Source organism: Balaenoptera physalus, assembly GCF_965194825.1.
Source record: "Balaenoptera physalus genome assembly, chromosome: 7".
NCBI classification, from domain to species: Eukaryota; Metazoa; Chordata; class Mammalia; order Artiodactyla; family Balaenopteridae; genus Balaenoptera; species Balaenoptera physalus.
Window position 1 is genome coordinate 107,530,446 of NC_138886.1, and position 16,295 is coordinate 107,546,740.

Here is a 16,295-nt window from a genome sequence, read left to right on the forward strand (position 1 = left end):
TTTTACTGAGCGGGCAAATACGGAATCCCTAGATAATGAGGATCCGTTGTAATTTGCTTCTTCTTGCTCTTCTTTCCCTTGCGACCAAATGCCTTCTTCTTTCAATTTCAGGAAACTCTTCCACCCTCAACTGTCAGAGCACTAGTGGGCAGCCGCAGAGGAGAAGTCACGGGAGATGGAGAAGCAGGTCCCGGAGCCGGAGGGCAGCAACGTCTAGACCAGAGCGCGTGTGGCCCGATGGGGTCATCCCCTTTGTCATTGGGGGAAACTTCACTGGTGAGCATGATGTCGGGCGTGTGGGGAGCAGCTTGCACCCTGGCCTGGCCTCAGGACAGCCCTGTCGCGCATGGTGGTGTGAGTGGTACCTTCTGCCTGTCTGTCCAATGAATGGCTGACTCTTTAGCAATGGGTGGAAGTGGGCCCACCTGGACAGCTGTGACAGCCTGGCCTCCCTTGTCCTGGCAGGCAGCCAGAGGGCAGTCTTCCGGCAGGCCATGAGGCACTGGGAGAAGCACACCTGTGTCACCTTCCTGGAGCGCACAGACGAGGACAGCTATATTGTGTTCACCTATCGACCCTGCGGGTGAGCAGGGGCCCCTGGGCACTGTACCCTCGGCCGTCGCCCCAACCCATGTTCTGTCCTGAGCACTGCAGCTGTCCCATCTGGGCACGGCCCTGCGTCATCTGTCCCCTCCCGCCATGGGGCATCTCCCCAGGAGCTGCCCCGGATGTGGCTCAGACCCCAGCACACAGTCCGGGCATCCCGCACTCGGGTCCCTCCCCAACCCCTCCGCTCCCTGGCCCCCCTGGCAGCCACACCCGACCCCTGAGTGGATGCACTCCCCCAGCTCGGGACCGCCCCCCTGAGCTGGCCCCGCCCTCCAGGTGCTGCTCCTACGTGGGCCGCCGTGGTGGGGGCCCCCAGGCCATCTCCATCGGCAAGAACTGTGACAAGTTCGGCATCGTGGTCCATGAACTGGGTCATGTCATCGGCTTCTGGCACGAACACACGCGGCCCGACCGAGACCGCCACGTCTCCATCGTGCGCGAGAACATCCAGCCAGGTACGCACCTCTGCCTGCCCCTCCAGGGCTCCTGGTCAGGGTGGGAGCTGCTCCCTCCAGCCATCACCTTCGGTCAACTCAGCATTGTAGTCCCAGCCAGCTGGGCAGTCACAGCCCTGCCTGGGGTCCAGACCCTTCCCCTGCAGCCTCTCCTCCGGGTCAGTAGCAGCTCAGGGACTGCAAATCAGTTGCCAGACGGGGGGCCAGGACAGGTCCAGGTCCTGCACACAGGGGCTGTCTGGAGCAGCCAGAACGCACCTGGCCTTTAGGGTGGCGGGTGGGAAGGGGTCGGCCCATCCCCCATGCTGCCTCAGCCTTTCTCTTCACTTTTACCCAGTCTCCTGCTCTCTGCCTATGCTGTCCTCTAAGGGTTTTTTCCTCTCTCCTTTCTCCCCACTGTGCTCTCTTTCTTCCCTCCCTTCCTGCTTCCTCCCTTTCTCCCCAGGCCTCCTCCACTCTTCACTGCTCTCATCTCCCTGTGGTTCTAGAAATGGGCACCTCCTTCCCATCTTCCCTTGAGCCTTCCCTCCAGCAAGTCCTCAACCCCACCCACCCCCCCTGCTGGACAGACTCTTCTAGAGACCCGCCCCTCCCCCAGGCTTCCCTTGGCAGCTGCCCAGACCCTCAGGTAGGGAGGCACCTCTCAAGTGCAGGGAGGACCCCGTTCCCCACCCTGAAAAGGTGGCACTGCATCCCGCACAGACCCGCCCGCTCCCACCTCCCCACACCCTTTTCCTGGTCTTCGCAGGGCAGGAGTATAACTTCCTGAAGATGGAGGTCCAGGAGGTGGAATCCCTGGGGGAGACCTATGATTTTGACAGTATCATGCACTATGCCCGGAACACATTCTCCAGGTGAGAGATGGGGCCCAGCCTCTTCTGGGGCAGCCCGGCCCTGCCCTCCGTAGGCCTCCCGCTTTGCACTAGCCTGCCCTGCTGGGGTCGTTGGCGAGGACAAGGGTGGGCCTCTGGGTGGCTGCGGCCCCCGAGCAGAGGACCCGTGGATGCTGCCTGCCCTGCTCTCCTCTTCCGCGGTGGGTCCATGGCAGGGCCGGGACTCACAGAGCCTGGGTTCTTCACCTAGTACTGGGCACACCTGGCCCGGGAGGCTGAAACCCAGCTGCTGTGCAGCCGCGTGGTGTGCTGTGGCCCCGGAACCGTATCCGCCTGAAGGAGCTGAGCTTTTCCCTCAACCCTCAGCCAAAGGGGGCATGTCTTTCTGATGGGTCTGCCTTTTTGTAATTGGCTGATTGGCACAAAGTCTGGCTTCTGCCCTGGACCAACCCTCCTCCCCAGCTCACGAGCACATGTACACCTACTCTTTATCCTGGGCCTAGGTTCCCAGAAATCGCAGCCAGAGCCCCCAGAGGTAGTGGCCCAGCCTCCCCGTCCCAGTTTCTCCTTAGCAGAGTGTGGGAAACAGCCCCTCCTCCTCCTCAGCCTCCCCCCAAGCCCTCTGCACCCCAACTCGCACCCCCTCCTGGCCTTTCCCATGCCTGGCTCTGTCCTCATCCTCTGTCTCTGCTCTCCCAGACCCTGGCCCTCCCCCTCTCCTCAGACGCTCCTTCTAGACCCACTCTTCCTGCCTCCAGACCTGAGGGAACAGAGACCAAGGAAGGGTGGTGAGGTCATCCCACCCGCCACACCCACAGACCACCCCCTGTACATTTCCCACCACATCCCACCCCACCTCCTGCTGAGTTCTGCCCGGCTGGGTGTGAGTCAGGGGCCCTGGGGAGGTGGAGGGATGCCTGCTCCCCCTTCCTTCTGCTCCTCCCGGATGGAAACATCCAGGACCTAGCAGGCAGGAACTGAGGGGCAGGGGACACTGATGGATCAGGAGCTAGCGGGGCTGTCCCTGGGGTCTGGTCTGGCCATGGTGGAGCCTGCCCTTTGGCCTTGTCCCAGGTGCCATCAGGAGTAGCCCGTGCCAGCAGGGCGAAGTGTTGGCCCTGGGTAGTCCTGGGAGAGGTGTAGTCAGGGCTGAATCAGCACAGGGAGCCTCAGAAGCAGGGCCGGGCAGGGCTGAGACACGACTGACGAGGGGTCTGGAGCGCTCCCAGGGCTGGGAGTTGGGCCAGACTGAGCCGGAGCACCGGTGGGTCCCCAGGGCCTCCTAGGTCCGTGTCCCCGGGGCTCCCCCAGGCCCTGTGGTGTGACTGCCACGGAGCAGCGTGGCTGCTGGGCATTGGACAGTGTAATGACAGGGTGAGACGTCTCCACCCATCCCTGACCCTGCTGAGGAATGTCTGGGCTCTTGCGGGGTCGTGACCTTTGGTGCACGCGGGCCGGCCGCCCTCCTTCCCATAGGATTCTCACCCAGGCTGGGCTTCTCCTCCTCAGGGGTATCTTCCTGGACACCATCGTTCCCAAGTACGAGGTGAATGGGGTGAAGCCTCCCATCGGCCAGAGGACCCGGCTCAGCAAGGGGGACATTGCCCAGGCCCGCAAGCTCTACAAGTGCCCAGGTCGGGGCAGGGGTGGGGACAGGCCAGGGTGGGGGGGAGGGCAGGCCCTGGGGCCAAGAAGGTTGAGGCTGTGAGACTTAGAAAAGGCTGAGGCTGCCTGGTGTCGGGGGAGGGGGCACCCAGGGAGGGGGAGTGTTCAAGTTACAGACCCAAACTGGGGCTTGGCTCAGGTGGGGAGATGCCGAGCCACCCATCTTCTGAGGGTGAGGGTGAGAGTGAGGGACAGTAGGAGCAGAAAATGGGGGGCGCAGAGCGATTCTCAGGGAGTGAGATGGAGTGAGGCCCTCCGAAGGAGCTTGACCTTAACTCTGGAACCCATGTTGCCTTGACAACAGGGCATCCTGCAGCACTAGGTAGAACGAAAAGGAGAAGGGATGGATCTTAAAGGGACAGGGCCATCCCAGACTCTCTCCTCTCCCCCAAAGTATGCCAGGGCTCAGGGCAGGGAAGCCAGAAAGTTGGGGGGATTGGGCACCTGCAGCCAGCAACCCAGTCATTTCCTTTCCTTGACAGCTTGCGGAGAGACCCTACAAGATAGCACGGGCAACTTCTCCTCCCCCGAGTACCCCAACGGCTACTCCGCCCACATGCACTGCGTATGGCGCATCTCAGTCACACCTGGGGAGAAGGTAACTGAGCATCCTCTCCTCTGCCAGGACCCCTGAGTAGGAGAGCTTAGTCCATGTGGCTGTGAGTGACCTACCTGGGGAATGTAAACTCATTCACCCTGCAGGATGCTGAGAGGCTTCTACTAATAGTTGTATATAAATGCTAACTTGTGAATAGCATTTACTGTGTGCCAGGCATTTTTCTAAGTGCTTCTCAGATCCATTCACAGGCTTTTCATGTGGAGTCTGGACCTCTCACCCACCCCTGGACCTTCCATGTCCTTCATATTTTTATTGCTCCTAAGAGCTTTAAGGCTTTATTTCCCTTGATTGGAACTTGGTTCTTAATGTCCTAGTGCAACCTTGATCTGGGTTAGATTTTATTACCGGTCTCATTGCTCATTCCAACAGCTCTCAAGATCATTTTGAATCAGAATTCCACCATCCAGCAGGTAGCCGTCCTCACTCTCCCATGAGCTCATTTGATAAGCATGTCTTCTGGGTCTTCCAAACTTGGCCTTTGATCAAAATATTGAACAGGACATGAATTAAAGCAGATCCAAGATCTCCCTCTGAATTGACATTGACCCAGTAATCTGCAGGCTTCGGGCAAAACTATTCCACTAGCTATGACCATGCTAAATGTCATTACCAGCCAGCCACCAGTCACCACCTTATTGACCAACCACCATATGAGCTGCTTCTGAGATGAGGCCTTTGTCATCTTTATGTCTCTGGCACAGGAAGTGATTAATAAATGCCGAATACATGGATGAGTTGCCTTACCAAAACAAATCCACTGTTTCACCAGTTGGTAGATCCCCTTTTAAAAAGGAAGTGAGATTTGTCTGATGTACCTTGTTTCAAGTGAACCCAAACTGGCTCCTAGTAGTCAAGTGTTTCTTTTCTAAATGGTCATAGACCCTCTGTTTAATTGGGGATCACCATTGAACTCAGTGGTTTGCAATTCCCAGAATTCACTCTAAACCCCCTTCCCAACACACGCATGTGCATGCACGCATGCATACAAACCCCTTTTGAAAACTGGGAAAGATTTTGTTCTGAGTTCTCAAGATTACAGACACTGCTCACATCTGCAAGTTATTTGAATGTCCTCTGATGTCATTTTTGAGTCTAGAGGCAAAAGCCAATTTAAAGAGGCGCTCGCTGACTCTCCTTCTGTATTATTGAGCTTCTATTTCCTTTCCAAACGATGCTGATTTTATTTTTTATAATTTGACGATCATCCTCACTTACGACAGACTTTTACTGAGAGCTGAGTAATTCCCTATCTCCCTTGGTTAACTTTCTACCATCTTCCCTCAAAAGTGAACCCACCCCTTCCTTGTTCTTCTTCTTGTTCTGAATCTAAGTTAAAAATTGCCGTCCTTTTCACTGGTTTGTAGTGACCTTGCCCTGGATTCCTTCATTCCTCTGCTGAGGGTTTCCAGCCTTTGGAAATCTCACCGCGGATAACAATAATAATAATAACAACTAATGATTATTGAGCATATGATTGGCCAGGCATGTGTTAAATCTCTGTGTTATGTCTTTTAGCACAACGTTATAGGCTGGGTGCTAATGTTAGCCTCATTTTGTATATGAGAAAACAAACTTGGAAAAATTAACTTGCCCAAGATCTCATAGATCCTGGATTATGACATAAAAGTCTGTGATTGAAATACTGTGTGTATTCCAAAGCCTTGTCCCATTCCAACAACTAAGTGCGCTTTGGCAACTTGTGTGGCCACTAGGTGCCCAGTGCTGGGCCCAGCCCTGGGGATGGACAGGTGCACGAGACAGTCCCCGGCCCCGCGGAGCACAGAGTAGGGTAGAGCATCACTTTCTTTCCCATTCAGGAGGTTTGCTCAGTTGGCAGGCATATGGCAACTTGGTCAGGACCCTCTTCTTTCCTTGCTTTGTGGGCTGGCATGGGCTGGCCCTAGTCCCTAGTGAGCACATGGCCTTGCCTTAGGAGGCTCTCCGTGCCTGGGACCTGCTCCCTTCATAGCTCCCACAAGACTCCCCATCCTTTTTCAGAGGCCTGCCCGGAGCTCCAGGGAGAGAAGTGGGCTATGGATAAAAATTCCAGATTAACCAATGCATGATTGTAGAAATGCAAAAAGTAAAACCCACCCATGGTCCTGGTTGAAATTGTAGAGTTGTAACTGAACCAAAGATGGAACCCTGGGGAACAGAAACATTTAAAGGCTGGGGAATCAGAAGAGGATGGTATCATAAAATTGGCATGGCCACTCTTTGTTACTTACCAATTATGTGCCAAAGTACTGGCATCTTACATGCATGATCTCATTATTCCTCACAACCGTTTCATGACGTAGGTACTGTTATCCCTACTGGAGAGTGGAGGGAATTGAGGCTTAAAGTGCCAGGAGTAGATCTGGCCAAGTTTGCTCAGGTAGCAATGGTGGAACCAGCATTCAGTTCTAGGACTATCTGACTCCAAAGTCTACTCTTTCAACAGTAAACCTTAAATAAATCCACGTGTGTTAGCGGATGGACTTTGACATCTGTTTGGCTCCTGAGAGGTTGTTTTTCACTAGCCTACCAGTTCTCAGCTTATTGCCAGACATGCAAGTGATAATGTAAAACTTATCTCGTAGAATTGTGCAAGTCGTAGGGATGTCAAACAGGAGAAAGAGCCACTTTGGAGGACTTCTTGGAGGATCCTCAAGTCTTTACACTGCACGTAATTAGCAACTGCCCTGAAGAGGATTTACAGTGTTTCTCAAGCAACGAAGGGAACTCCTTTATGAGCAGGAAAGTGGTTTCAGAAGGAGACCATAGTCAAATGTTGCAGAGGAGCCAAGAAGATAAGAACTTAAAATGTTTTTGGATTTGGCCGTATCCACCCTCATTCCCATCAAGGTCCAACCCAAATTCTGCCTCCTCCCATCCCCCAGCTGGGCAGAGGTGACCCCTCCCATCCCTCCTCTGCAAGGCCTGGGCTGGGTCCTCCCTTAAGTCCCTCTTCTCAGGCACTGAAGGGCGTAGAGCTCTGAGCATGGAGGGAAAGCTGATGCTCATTCTTTGCACAGCTGTTGGGCAAAATTGATTGGTAGGCCTGGGGAGGCCACGTGGAATGGAGGTTAGGGGTATAAGTTTAGGATCCAGAGTGCCTGGGTTTGATGCCCAGCTGTGCTCTTTACTGGATGTATGATCTTGGGGAAGTTGCTTGCCCTCTCTGTGCCTTTGTTTCCCCATTTGTGAAATGAGCCTGGTGATAGTACCTCCCTCATGGGGTTGATACGAGGATTAAACAAGTTAATGTACATAAAGTGCTTAGGGCACTGCCTGGAACATAGTGGGAATTCAATCCATGTTAGCTGCTAGTATCATTCTACGGTCCTGATCTATTAAATGAGTGAGCCCTGGTCAACTTCCCCGGGTACCTCATTTGCCTCCCTCTATTTCCTGGATTCTGATCCGGACCGTCCTGTGAACCCAATATCAAACTATCTAAGCAAATTCAACTCCAGGAGTGAAATTAACGTTTATCAAGTGGCATACACTGTCGTATGGATGTGTGACATGTATGTGTGGCACCCGTGTCAGACAAGGTCGTAAATTTTACGTGTATTAATTTAATTCCCCTAAGTCCTATGAGGCTGGTACTATTCCCGTTACCATCCTACAGATAAGGAAACAGAGGCCCAGAGGAGGAGTTAAATGAGGAAACAGGAGTTAAATGAGGCCTAAGATCTGACTGAAGCCAGACAACAGGTCCCCCAGGGTCGGCGTGTTCTCCCAACTCCTCCCTGAGGGCACCCAACAAGCATGAGGAACACTTCCCACACGCAGGGTGCCCCTGGGGACTCTGTACCCGTATCTCATTTACCCCCGACTCCCCAGTGGAGTCCTTACGGTCACCTTCATTTTTCAGACAGAGACAGCGAGGCACAAAGTCAAACCATGGGCCGGAGTCACCGGCCAGGAAGTGGCAGAGCTGGCCCAGTTTTCCTTGGCAAAGGGCAGTGCCCCTGCCAGCAGCGCACAGCTGTTTCCACACGACAGAAGTTGTTACAACTCTTAATTAGACACCTCCGGTCTCAATATAGCCGTGGGTGCGCCTCCCTGTAGGATGCCCCTGACTGCTAGCCCAGGTCTCTTCCTTCCACGTGAGGTGGCCTCTGCTTCCTCCTGCCCGTGGCAGGTCTTGGGTGGGCCCTGTGGGGCTCTGCTGGCTGGGCACGGTTTCTTCTTTGGAGGCCTGAATCCATCCCCCCTGGACAGAATCACAGTTGTTTCCGGGGAGGAAGGGAAAGTGGCTGCCGTTCTCAGGGCTGCTTGCTGAGTGAAATTGATTGGCAGACCCAAGGAGGCCACGTGGAGTAGGGGTTAAGGGTGTAAGTTTAGGAGTCAGGGAGCCCTCACTCGGCCCTCTGCATTCCTTCTTCCACCCAGCAGCTCTTCGAAAGGTATTTTTGTTGTTTGCTAGATATAAAGATAACATATGCATGTTGTAAAAATTTTGAGCAGTATAGGAATGCCTAAGGTAAAAAGTGAATTTTCTCCCCTTGATCATCCTCCAAATCCCACTCCACAGAGACAACTAAGCATTGGTAACACTTGGGATGTCCTTCTAGACCCTTCTAGTGCGTGGGTGTGGGTGTGGGTGTGTGGCCTTCTGAAACTTGCCTTTCACTCAACAATAAATCACAGTCATCATTCCATGTCAGCACATATAGATCTACCTCAATCACTTTCGTGGTTGCTTGGCATCCCATCATCTTGATTGCCCTTAATTTAATTATTTAATCATCCCCTCAGGTCTCTTGATGGATGCTGATTTAAGTTTTTCCAAGCTTTCATTACTGCCAAAATAAATACCTTGAAACTTAAATCTTTATACACTTGGGCAAGTATATAAGAATAGATTCCAAAAAGCAAAATTCTATTCAAGAAATATTTATTAAACAACTATTATGTGCCATGCACCGAGGATTCCATAGTGAATTAAACTTCCTCTGTGGTCATATTTGGTCATTTTCTAAAAAGATAAAATATTGGGTTAGGATTCCGGGCTTTCACTGCTGTGGCCTGGGTTCAATCCCTGGTTGGGGAACTGAGATCCTGCAAGCCATGCGGCACGGCCAAAAAAAAAAAAGGAGTAATATAGTGCACTTTTCTTTTAATTTTTAAATTTTTATTTATTTTTTGGCTGTGTTGGGTCTCCGTTGCTGCACGTGGGCTTTTTGCTAATTGCGACAAGCGGGGGCTACTCTTCCTTGCGATGCGCGGGCTTCTCATTGCAGTGGCTTCCCTTGTTGCAGAGCATAGGTTCTAGGCGCACAGGCTTCAGTAGTTGCAGCACGCGGGCTCAGTAGTTGTGGCACGCGGGCTTAGTTGCTCCACGGCACGTGGGATCTTCCGGGACCAGGGATCGAACCTGTGTCCCCTGCATTGGCAGGCAGATTCTTAACCACTGCGCCACCAGGGAAGTCCCCTGTAATGCACTTTTCAAAACGTGTTCTCACTTGATTACATCTCAGAGTAACAAAATTAATGAAAGCCCCCCCCAAACACAAACATATTTAAACTCATGTGTGAATCAAAAGAAAATATGAAAGATGGACCATGGGTTCCAAGCTAGGTCAGAAGAAATGTAAGTACAGGGGGGTGAAAGGCAGTGAAAGTACAACAGGCTCAGTAGATTGAAGGTTGCAGTGAACTGGAAGGATCGTTGAGCTCTGTGTACAGAGGGAGTGAGCAAGGAAGGATTGGGGCACATGGACGTAGAGTGGGGTCCTTGGATTTGAGATTATGGATGATAACAAGGTCCAGGGCATGGTGTGCTGGCTGAGAAGGGGCAGAGAGAGGGTGAGAGAGGAGGTTAGGGAATGCAAAGGTCAGGAAATGGGAAGGATAGTGCAGGTGGATACTGAAAACACCAAGAAGGAACTTCCCTGCTGGCGCAGTGGTTAAGAATCCACCTGCCAATGCAGGGGACACGGGTTCGAGCCCTGCTCCAGGAAGATCCCACATGCCACAGAGCAACTAAGCCTGTGCGCCACAACTACTGAGCCTGCGCTCTAGAGCCCGTGAGCCACAACTACTGAGCCCCCGTGCCACAACTACTGAAGCCCACACACCTAGAGCCCGTGCTCCGCAACAAGAGAAGCCACCGCAATGAGAAACCCATGCACCACAACAAAGAGTAGGCCCCGCTCGCCGCAACTAGAGAAAGCCTGCGCACAGCAACGAAGACTCAATGCAGCCAAAAATAAATAAATAAAAATAAAATTAAATTAAAAATTAAAATTAAAAAAAAAAGAAAACACCAAGAATTCTGACGGGGTCGGTGCTAAAGTGACCATAAGCCAGGAACTCTTCCTTGACCAGCGGCAGTAGTGGCTGCAGACAGCAACTGCCAGCACCCGTGGGATCTTTTTCATTCTGGCCTCCACTCTGTCTGCCTCTAACACTGCAGTGAGCCACAGGGGAGATGGACACCCTTGTCCCCTTCTCCTCCAGCAGGGAACCCAGCTAGCACCTAACAGGTGGGCCCCTTGGGCCTTCTCCTGCCCACTGCACACTCCTCGCAGATGGGGGCGCCATTCTCTGGAGTCCCTGCTTGTTGGACTCTGAACATACAGCAGGCTTCAGGGCTCACTCCAGAAACTAAGGAAGCAGTTTCCCTCCTAGGAAGTGTGCTTCTCTACCTGTTCATATGCCCCCCTGCTGGGGAGACTTGGTACTTACCAAGGTATCAAACGTTCCTCCAGTATTAGGTGAACATTTGATGAGTTCAAGGGCTGAAATAAGTTCATGTGAAGGAGGTGCTTAGGGCAGTATCTGTACGGATGTATTGCTGTGTTAGGGTGAGATGCTCTTTCCTCATTTTATGCACCATTTTATGCAGAGGCGAGATTCAAACCCAGGCTCATATGACTGGAGTCTGAGTTTTTCACTAGGTGGTCTTTTCATGCATATGTCTTATTCTTCTAAGTCCTAAGTTCCTTGACAGGGACATATCTTTTTTTTTTTTTTCTTTTATTTATTTATTTATTTTTGGCTGCGTTGGGTCTTCGTTGCTGTGCGCAGGCTTTCTCTAGTTGTGGCGAGCGGGGGCGCCTCTTTGTTGAGGTGCGCAGGCTTCTCACTGCGGTGGCTTCTCTTGTTGCGGAGCACGGGCTCTAGGCGTGTGGGCTTCAGTAGTTGCGGCACACAGGTTCAGTAGTTGTGGCTCACGGGCTCTAGAGCGCAGGCTCAGTAGTTGTGACGCACGGGCTTAGTTGCTCTGCGGCATGTGGGATCTTCCCAGATGAGGGCTCGAACCCGTGTCCCCTGCATTGGCAGGCAGATTCTTAACCATTGTGCCACCAGGGAAGCCCTTTTTTTTTTTTTTTTTAAAGAAATTCACGTTCTTTTATTTATTTATTTATTTATTTATTTATTTATTTATTTATTTTTGGCTGTGTTGAGTCTTCGTTTCTGTGCGAGGGCTTTCTCTAGTTGCGGCAAGTGGGGACCACTCTTCATCGCGGTGCACGGGCCTCTCACCACCGCGGCCTCTCTTGTTTCGGATCACAGGCTCCAGACGCGCAGGCTCAGTAATTGTGGCTCACGGGCCCAGTTGCTCCGTGGCATGTGGGATCTTCCCAGACCAGGGCTCGAACCCGTGTCCCCTGCATTGGCAGGCAGATTCTCAACCACTGCGCCACCAGGGAAGCCCCCTTTTTTTTTTTTTTTTTTTTTTTTTTTTTTTTAACTGAAGTATAGTTGAGCGTCTTAAACCCATTCTTGGGAGGCATACAGACCTGATACTCCCTTCAGCGGTTAGCACGAGCCCTGCCTAGAACCAGCATTCAGTAAATACGTGATGATGGATAACTCAGGCCTTCTTCCCTCTGCTCTTCCTCTCTGGACCCTTCATTCCCGTTCAGACCGGCCCCTGCCCCCAGTCCCACATGCCTCCCTGGGCCCTTCCTCTCACCACGGAGACCTCTTCCCTCTAAAGATGCTGTAATATATAATATTTAAGTTGACCATGAAGAGAGCTGGGTTTGTTTAACCCTAAGCAACGGCTCCTTACTAAGGAGATGAGTAAAATGAGACCCCAGGTCTCAAACATATTTTCAACGAGGCTGTGCATTTTAAGTGAGGCCTGGCTTGGGGTATCTGGGAAGAATGCTGACTAGAACTGGCAGATGGCTGGGGACGAGGGACACTTCTGTGCCAGGAGCTCCTTTCTGGAGCACTTAACTATTTATAACCCATGGCACACAGCCTCGCGAGGCAGGCAGCGGTCATGGGGCTGGTGGGCGAGGCCGGTGGGCGATGTGTGGACCATTACACACCTTCCTCCCCCATTTCCCCAGATCATCCTGAACTTCACGTCCATGGACCTGTACCGCAGCCGCCTGTGCTGGTACGACTATGTGGAGGTCCGAGACGGCTTCTGGAGGAAGGCGCCCCTCCGAGGTACCGGCACAGCCCCGTCTCACCGCCTCCACAGCTGCGTCCTTCTTAGAACTACTCACATGACACGCTCTGCATCCTCCCCCCAACACCAGCGCTTGGCTAAGGGCAGCACCCTAGCATGGGAACCAGGAGTCCTGGTATAGTCAGTGCTGCCGGCTCCATCACTAAATGTGTGACTTTGGGCAAGTCTCTTCCCCAGTCTGGACCTCAGGGTCCTCAGTACGGGCTTCCAGGCCTCCCTCAGAGGGTGGCTGTCAGTGTATAGGTGTGGGGAGTCACACAAGGTGACAGAGGGAGATGGACAGGCCCGTCCTCTCAGCTCCAGGCTCTCTTCCTCCTCTGGGCAATTTCAGAGGCTCCGTTTTCTGTCTACGAGATGTGGCCTGAGGGTGCCCACAATGCAGCCTGGTGCACCACAGAGGCCTACATTCCTGGCACGGTCGCCCAAATTTGTTTGCACAGAATGCTTTGTCTCAGGGGATAGGGGAGTGGGTAAGTGGGGGATGGATGGGTCAGAACCACAAGACAGAAGATGCTGTAATGAACACAGAGCTAGAGCCTGAGGAGCTACATGCATTCTCCTTCTTCGATCTGGATGTGAGCCTAAGTAGCTCAGGACCGCTCATTAGCGTTAGAACTTTGTCTCACAGCCTCTGCCTGAAGCAGGCTGAGAAATCCTCGCTAACCATCTCTTTTTTTTCCCCAGTTTCTGATATTCAAATATTTCTTATTAGTCACCCAAAGCAGCTGTCATTACGACACTTCTTGCTACAGAAGTGTTAGCATTTCCAAGATTGCAGTTTCTTTCTTTCTTTTTTTTTTTTTTTTTTGCAGTTTCTTTTTCATAACTTACATTCCTAGGGCAGCACCCTCTGTCCATTGCTGAAAGTTGGGAAACACCCATCTTATTACGAACACACAAATCATCCCTAGTCAATTCTTGACTACAAAGAATTCCACAGATGGCCAGCCTCATCTGCTTATGTGGATTCTTGTCAGGTTTTATTTCAAAGAGGATATTTTCTGACCCAGTCCCCAGCTTCTGGGATTTATTTGGGGTCCCATGGTATCCCCTGCATTTGAGCAAAAGAAAACTGTGTTTGTTTTTGGTTATTACTTGTTTGCATGGAGAGCAAATAAGAAAGGATAAGTAGTGATGGTAATGCTCTTTTTAAAAAGTAAATAAAACACAGGTACCGGTGGTTAAGGTGAGGAGTTACCTTTCCTTCCAGAAACAGACTCCTATCCTTTCCCTCAAGGGCATGAAATCTTCTAGAGTGGACTCTGGCTCTTCAAGGCCAAACTGGACCTTGGACCAGATGCGGGCCAACTTGAATGTGTTTCAAGTGCAGACCAGGGCCAGAGCCCCTGAGCCCCTCAGAGAGGTGGGGAGGGCTTCCTGGAGGTGCAGCCCTGGTGCGGGAAGGGAGAGGGCCTTGCTTTGGGCCTCACTGCCCCCTGTCCGCGCCGTCTGTGCAGGCCGCTTCTGCGGGGGCAAACTCCCGGAGCCCATTGTCTCCACCGACAGCCGCCTCTGGGTTGAATTCCGCAGCAGCAGCAATTGGGTCGGGAAAGGCTTCTTTGCGGTCTATGAAGGTACCGAGGCAGGGGGACGGGGGAGTCAGAGGTGGGGTCCCTGGACACCCTAGAACCACTCCCTCCTGGCACCCCAGGGGCAAGGCCGAGGGCCCGTGAAGGAGGAAACAGAGATCCCACTGGGACTGGCCAGGGCCAGGGGCACTGGGAAGCTGGGGATGTGGGTGGGCAGGGCTGGAAGAGGGGGTAGAGGGGCTCTTGAACATTGCAGAGCATTCTGACCGACATCCTCTTTTTCCCACCTCATCCCCTGTCCCCAAAGCCATCTGTGGGGGAGATGTGAAAAAGGACAACGGCCACATCCAGTCGCCCAATTACCCAGACGACTACCGGCCCAGCAAAGTCTGCATCTGGCGGATCCAGGTGTCCGAGGGCTTCCATGTGGGCCTCACCTTCCAGTCCTTTGAGGTGGGTCAGAGACCCTCAGGATGGCCCACCTCCTGCGGGCTTCCGGGGCTTGGGTCTGGGCCGCCAGGGCTCCTCCTGCTGACGGAGCCCCCGACCCCCAGATTGAGCGCCACGACAGCTGCGCCTATGACTATCTGGAGGTGCGCGACGGGCACAGCGAGAGCAGCACCCTCATCGGGCGCTACTGCGGCTATGAGAAGCCGGACGACATCAAGAGCACGTCCAGCCGCCTCTGGCTCAAGTTCGTCTCTGATGGGTCCATTAACAAAGCTGGCTTCGCCGTCAACTTTTTCAAAGGTGCCTCCTTCCCCGCTCCCCTACCCCGGCCCACTCCTGTGGCCAACCCACCTCCTTTGTTCCTTCTTTTTATTTTTAAAATTTTATTTGATTGTGGTAAGAACACTTAGCGTGAGATCTACGCTCGGAACACATCTAAGTAAGTGTACAGACCAGTATTGCTGACCAAGGCACAGTGCTGTGCAGATCTCCTTGCTTGACGGAAACTTTATGCCCACTGATTCATAACTCCCCACCTCCCCCTCCCCCAGCCCTAGACACCCATCATTCCACTCTTTAATTTTATGAATTGGGCTATTTTAGATACCTCATGTAAGTGGAATCATGCAGAATTTGACTCTTTGGGACTGGCTTATTTTACTTAACATAATGTCCTGAAGGTTCATCCGTGTTTTCGCATATGGCGGAATTTCCTTCTTTTTTAAGGCTGAGTAGTATTCCACTGTGTGTCTGAACCACATTTCCTTTAGCCTCATCCATTGGTGGACACCTTGGCTATTGTGAATGGTGCTGCCATGGCTTCATTCGTTCCTCATTCACTCACTCAACACACTGTGAGGGATTCGTAGACCCTGGCGCCCTGCCTTTGAATTTATGGCCTAACTGGGCAGAAAAGGTCCCACTGAAAAACTACATACCTCATTGAGTAAATGACAAACATAGGTAAAAGTAGCTGACACACGGTAGGTGCTCGACAGAGAATTGACATAACAATTCAGGAGTTGTCTTAAAGTCCAAAAGTTTGTACTGAAGGAATCTTGGTGAGATGTGCAGGCAGGAAGTACCGTAGGAGCTCAGGGAGGAGACAAGGCAGCATGGACTTTTTATTGGTGTGACCCTGGGCATTGAGGGTGTTCTGCCCAAACCTCATTTCCTCATCTGTAAGCTGGGCACAGTTACAGCCCCTCCATCACAGGCTTCATGTAGGGATTGAAGCAGAGGTGAAAGAATAGTAATCAGCTGGGGATGGCACACGAGAGGCCCCAGTGAATGGTGGTGGCCACCACCCCAGCCAGTGTGGTCAGAAGGAAGGCTCCATGGGCCCACCTGTCCCCTCCTTCAGGGCACTGCCTGTCCCTTTGGGGTTGTCACAGACAGGATCCCCTGGGGACCGAATGGGGTTCTGAGCAGGTCACAGCTGACTTCCTCCCCCTGGAATGGGACTGGGGGTGGTCCTAGCAGCCTGAGGGACCCTGGACTTGACTCTCAAGCAGAGGGCAGGAGCAGGGACCCAGGCCCCGGGCTGGGAGTCCCTGACACCCTTTCCTTCCGACCGCAGAGGTGGACGAGTGCTCTCGGCCCAACCGCGGGGGCTGTGAGCAGCGGTGTCTCAACACCCTGGGCAGTTACAAGTGCAGCTGCGACCCTGGGTATGAGCTGGCCCCTGACAAGCGCCGCTGCGAGGGTAGG

General features: G+C 52.8%; 1 protein-coding gene across 2 annotated transcripts in view; it reads left to right on the top strand.

Moving 5' to 3' along the window:
• Nucleotides 1-16,295, top strand: part of BMP1 (bone morphogenetic protein 1) — a 40,486-nt gene that overhangs the window by 10,094 nt on the left and 14,097 nt on the right. For both annotated transcript variants that reach the window (XM_082470698.1, XM_082470699.1), the window contains exons 3-13: nucleotides 112-276; nucleotides 466-583; nucleotides 886-1,064; nucleotides 1,813-1,918; nucleotides 3,407-3,531; nucleotides 4,045-4,160; nucleotides 12,482-12,584; nucleotides 14,064-14,180; nucleotides 14,443-14,588; nucleotides 14,690-14,885; nucleotides 16,165-16,290. In XM_082470698.1, the coding sequence (XP_082326824.1) occupies nucleotides 112-276; nucleotides 466-583; nucleotides 886-1,064; nucleotides 1,813-1,918; nucleotides 3,407-3,531; nucleotides 4,045-4,160; nucleotides 12,482-12,584; nucleotides 14,064-14,180; nucleotides 14,443-14,588; nucleotides 14,690-14,885; nucleotides 16,165-16,290 (1,497 nt within the window). The remainder of the gene's footprint in view (nucleotides 1-111; nucleotides 277-465; nucleotides 584-885; nucleotides 1,065-1,812; nucleotides 1,919-3,406; nucleotides 3,532-4,044; nucleotides 4,161-12,481; nucleotides 12,585-14,063; nucleotides 14,181-14,442; nucleotides 14,589-14,689; nucleotides 14,886-16,164; nucleotides 16,291-16,295) is intronic.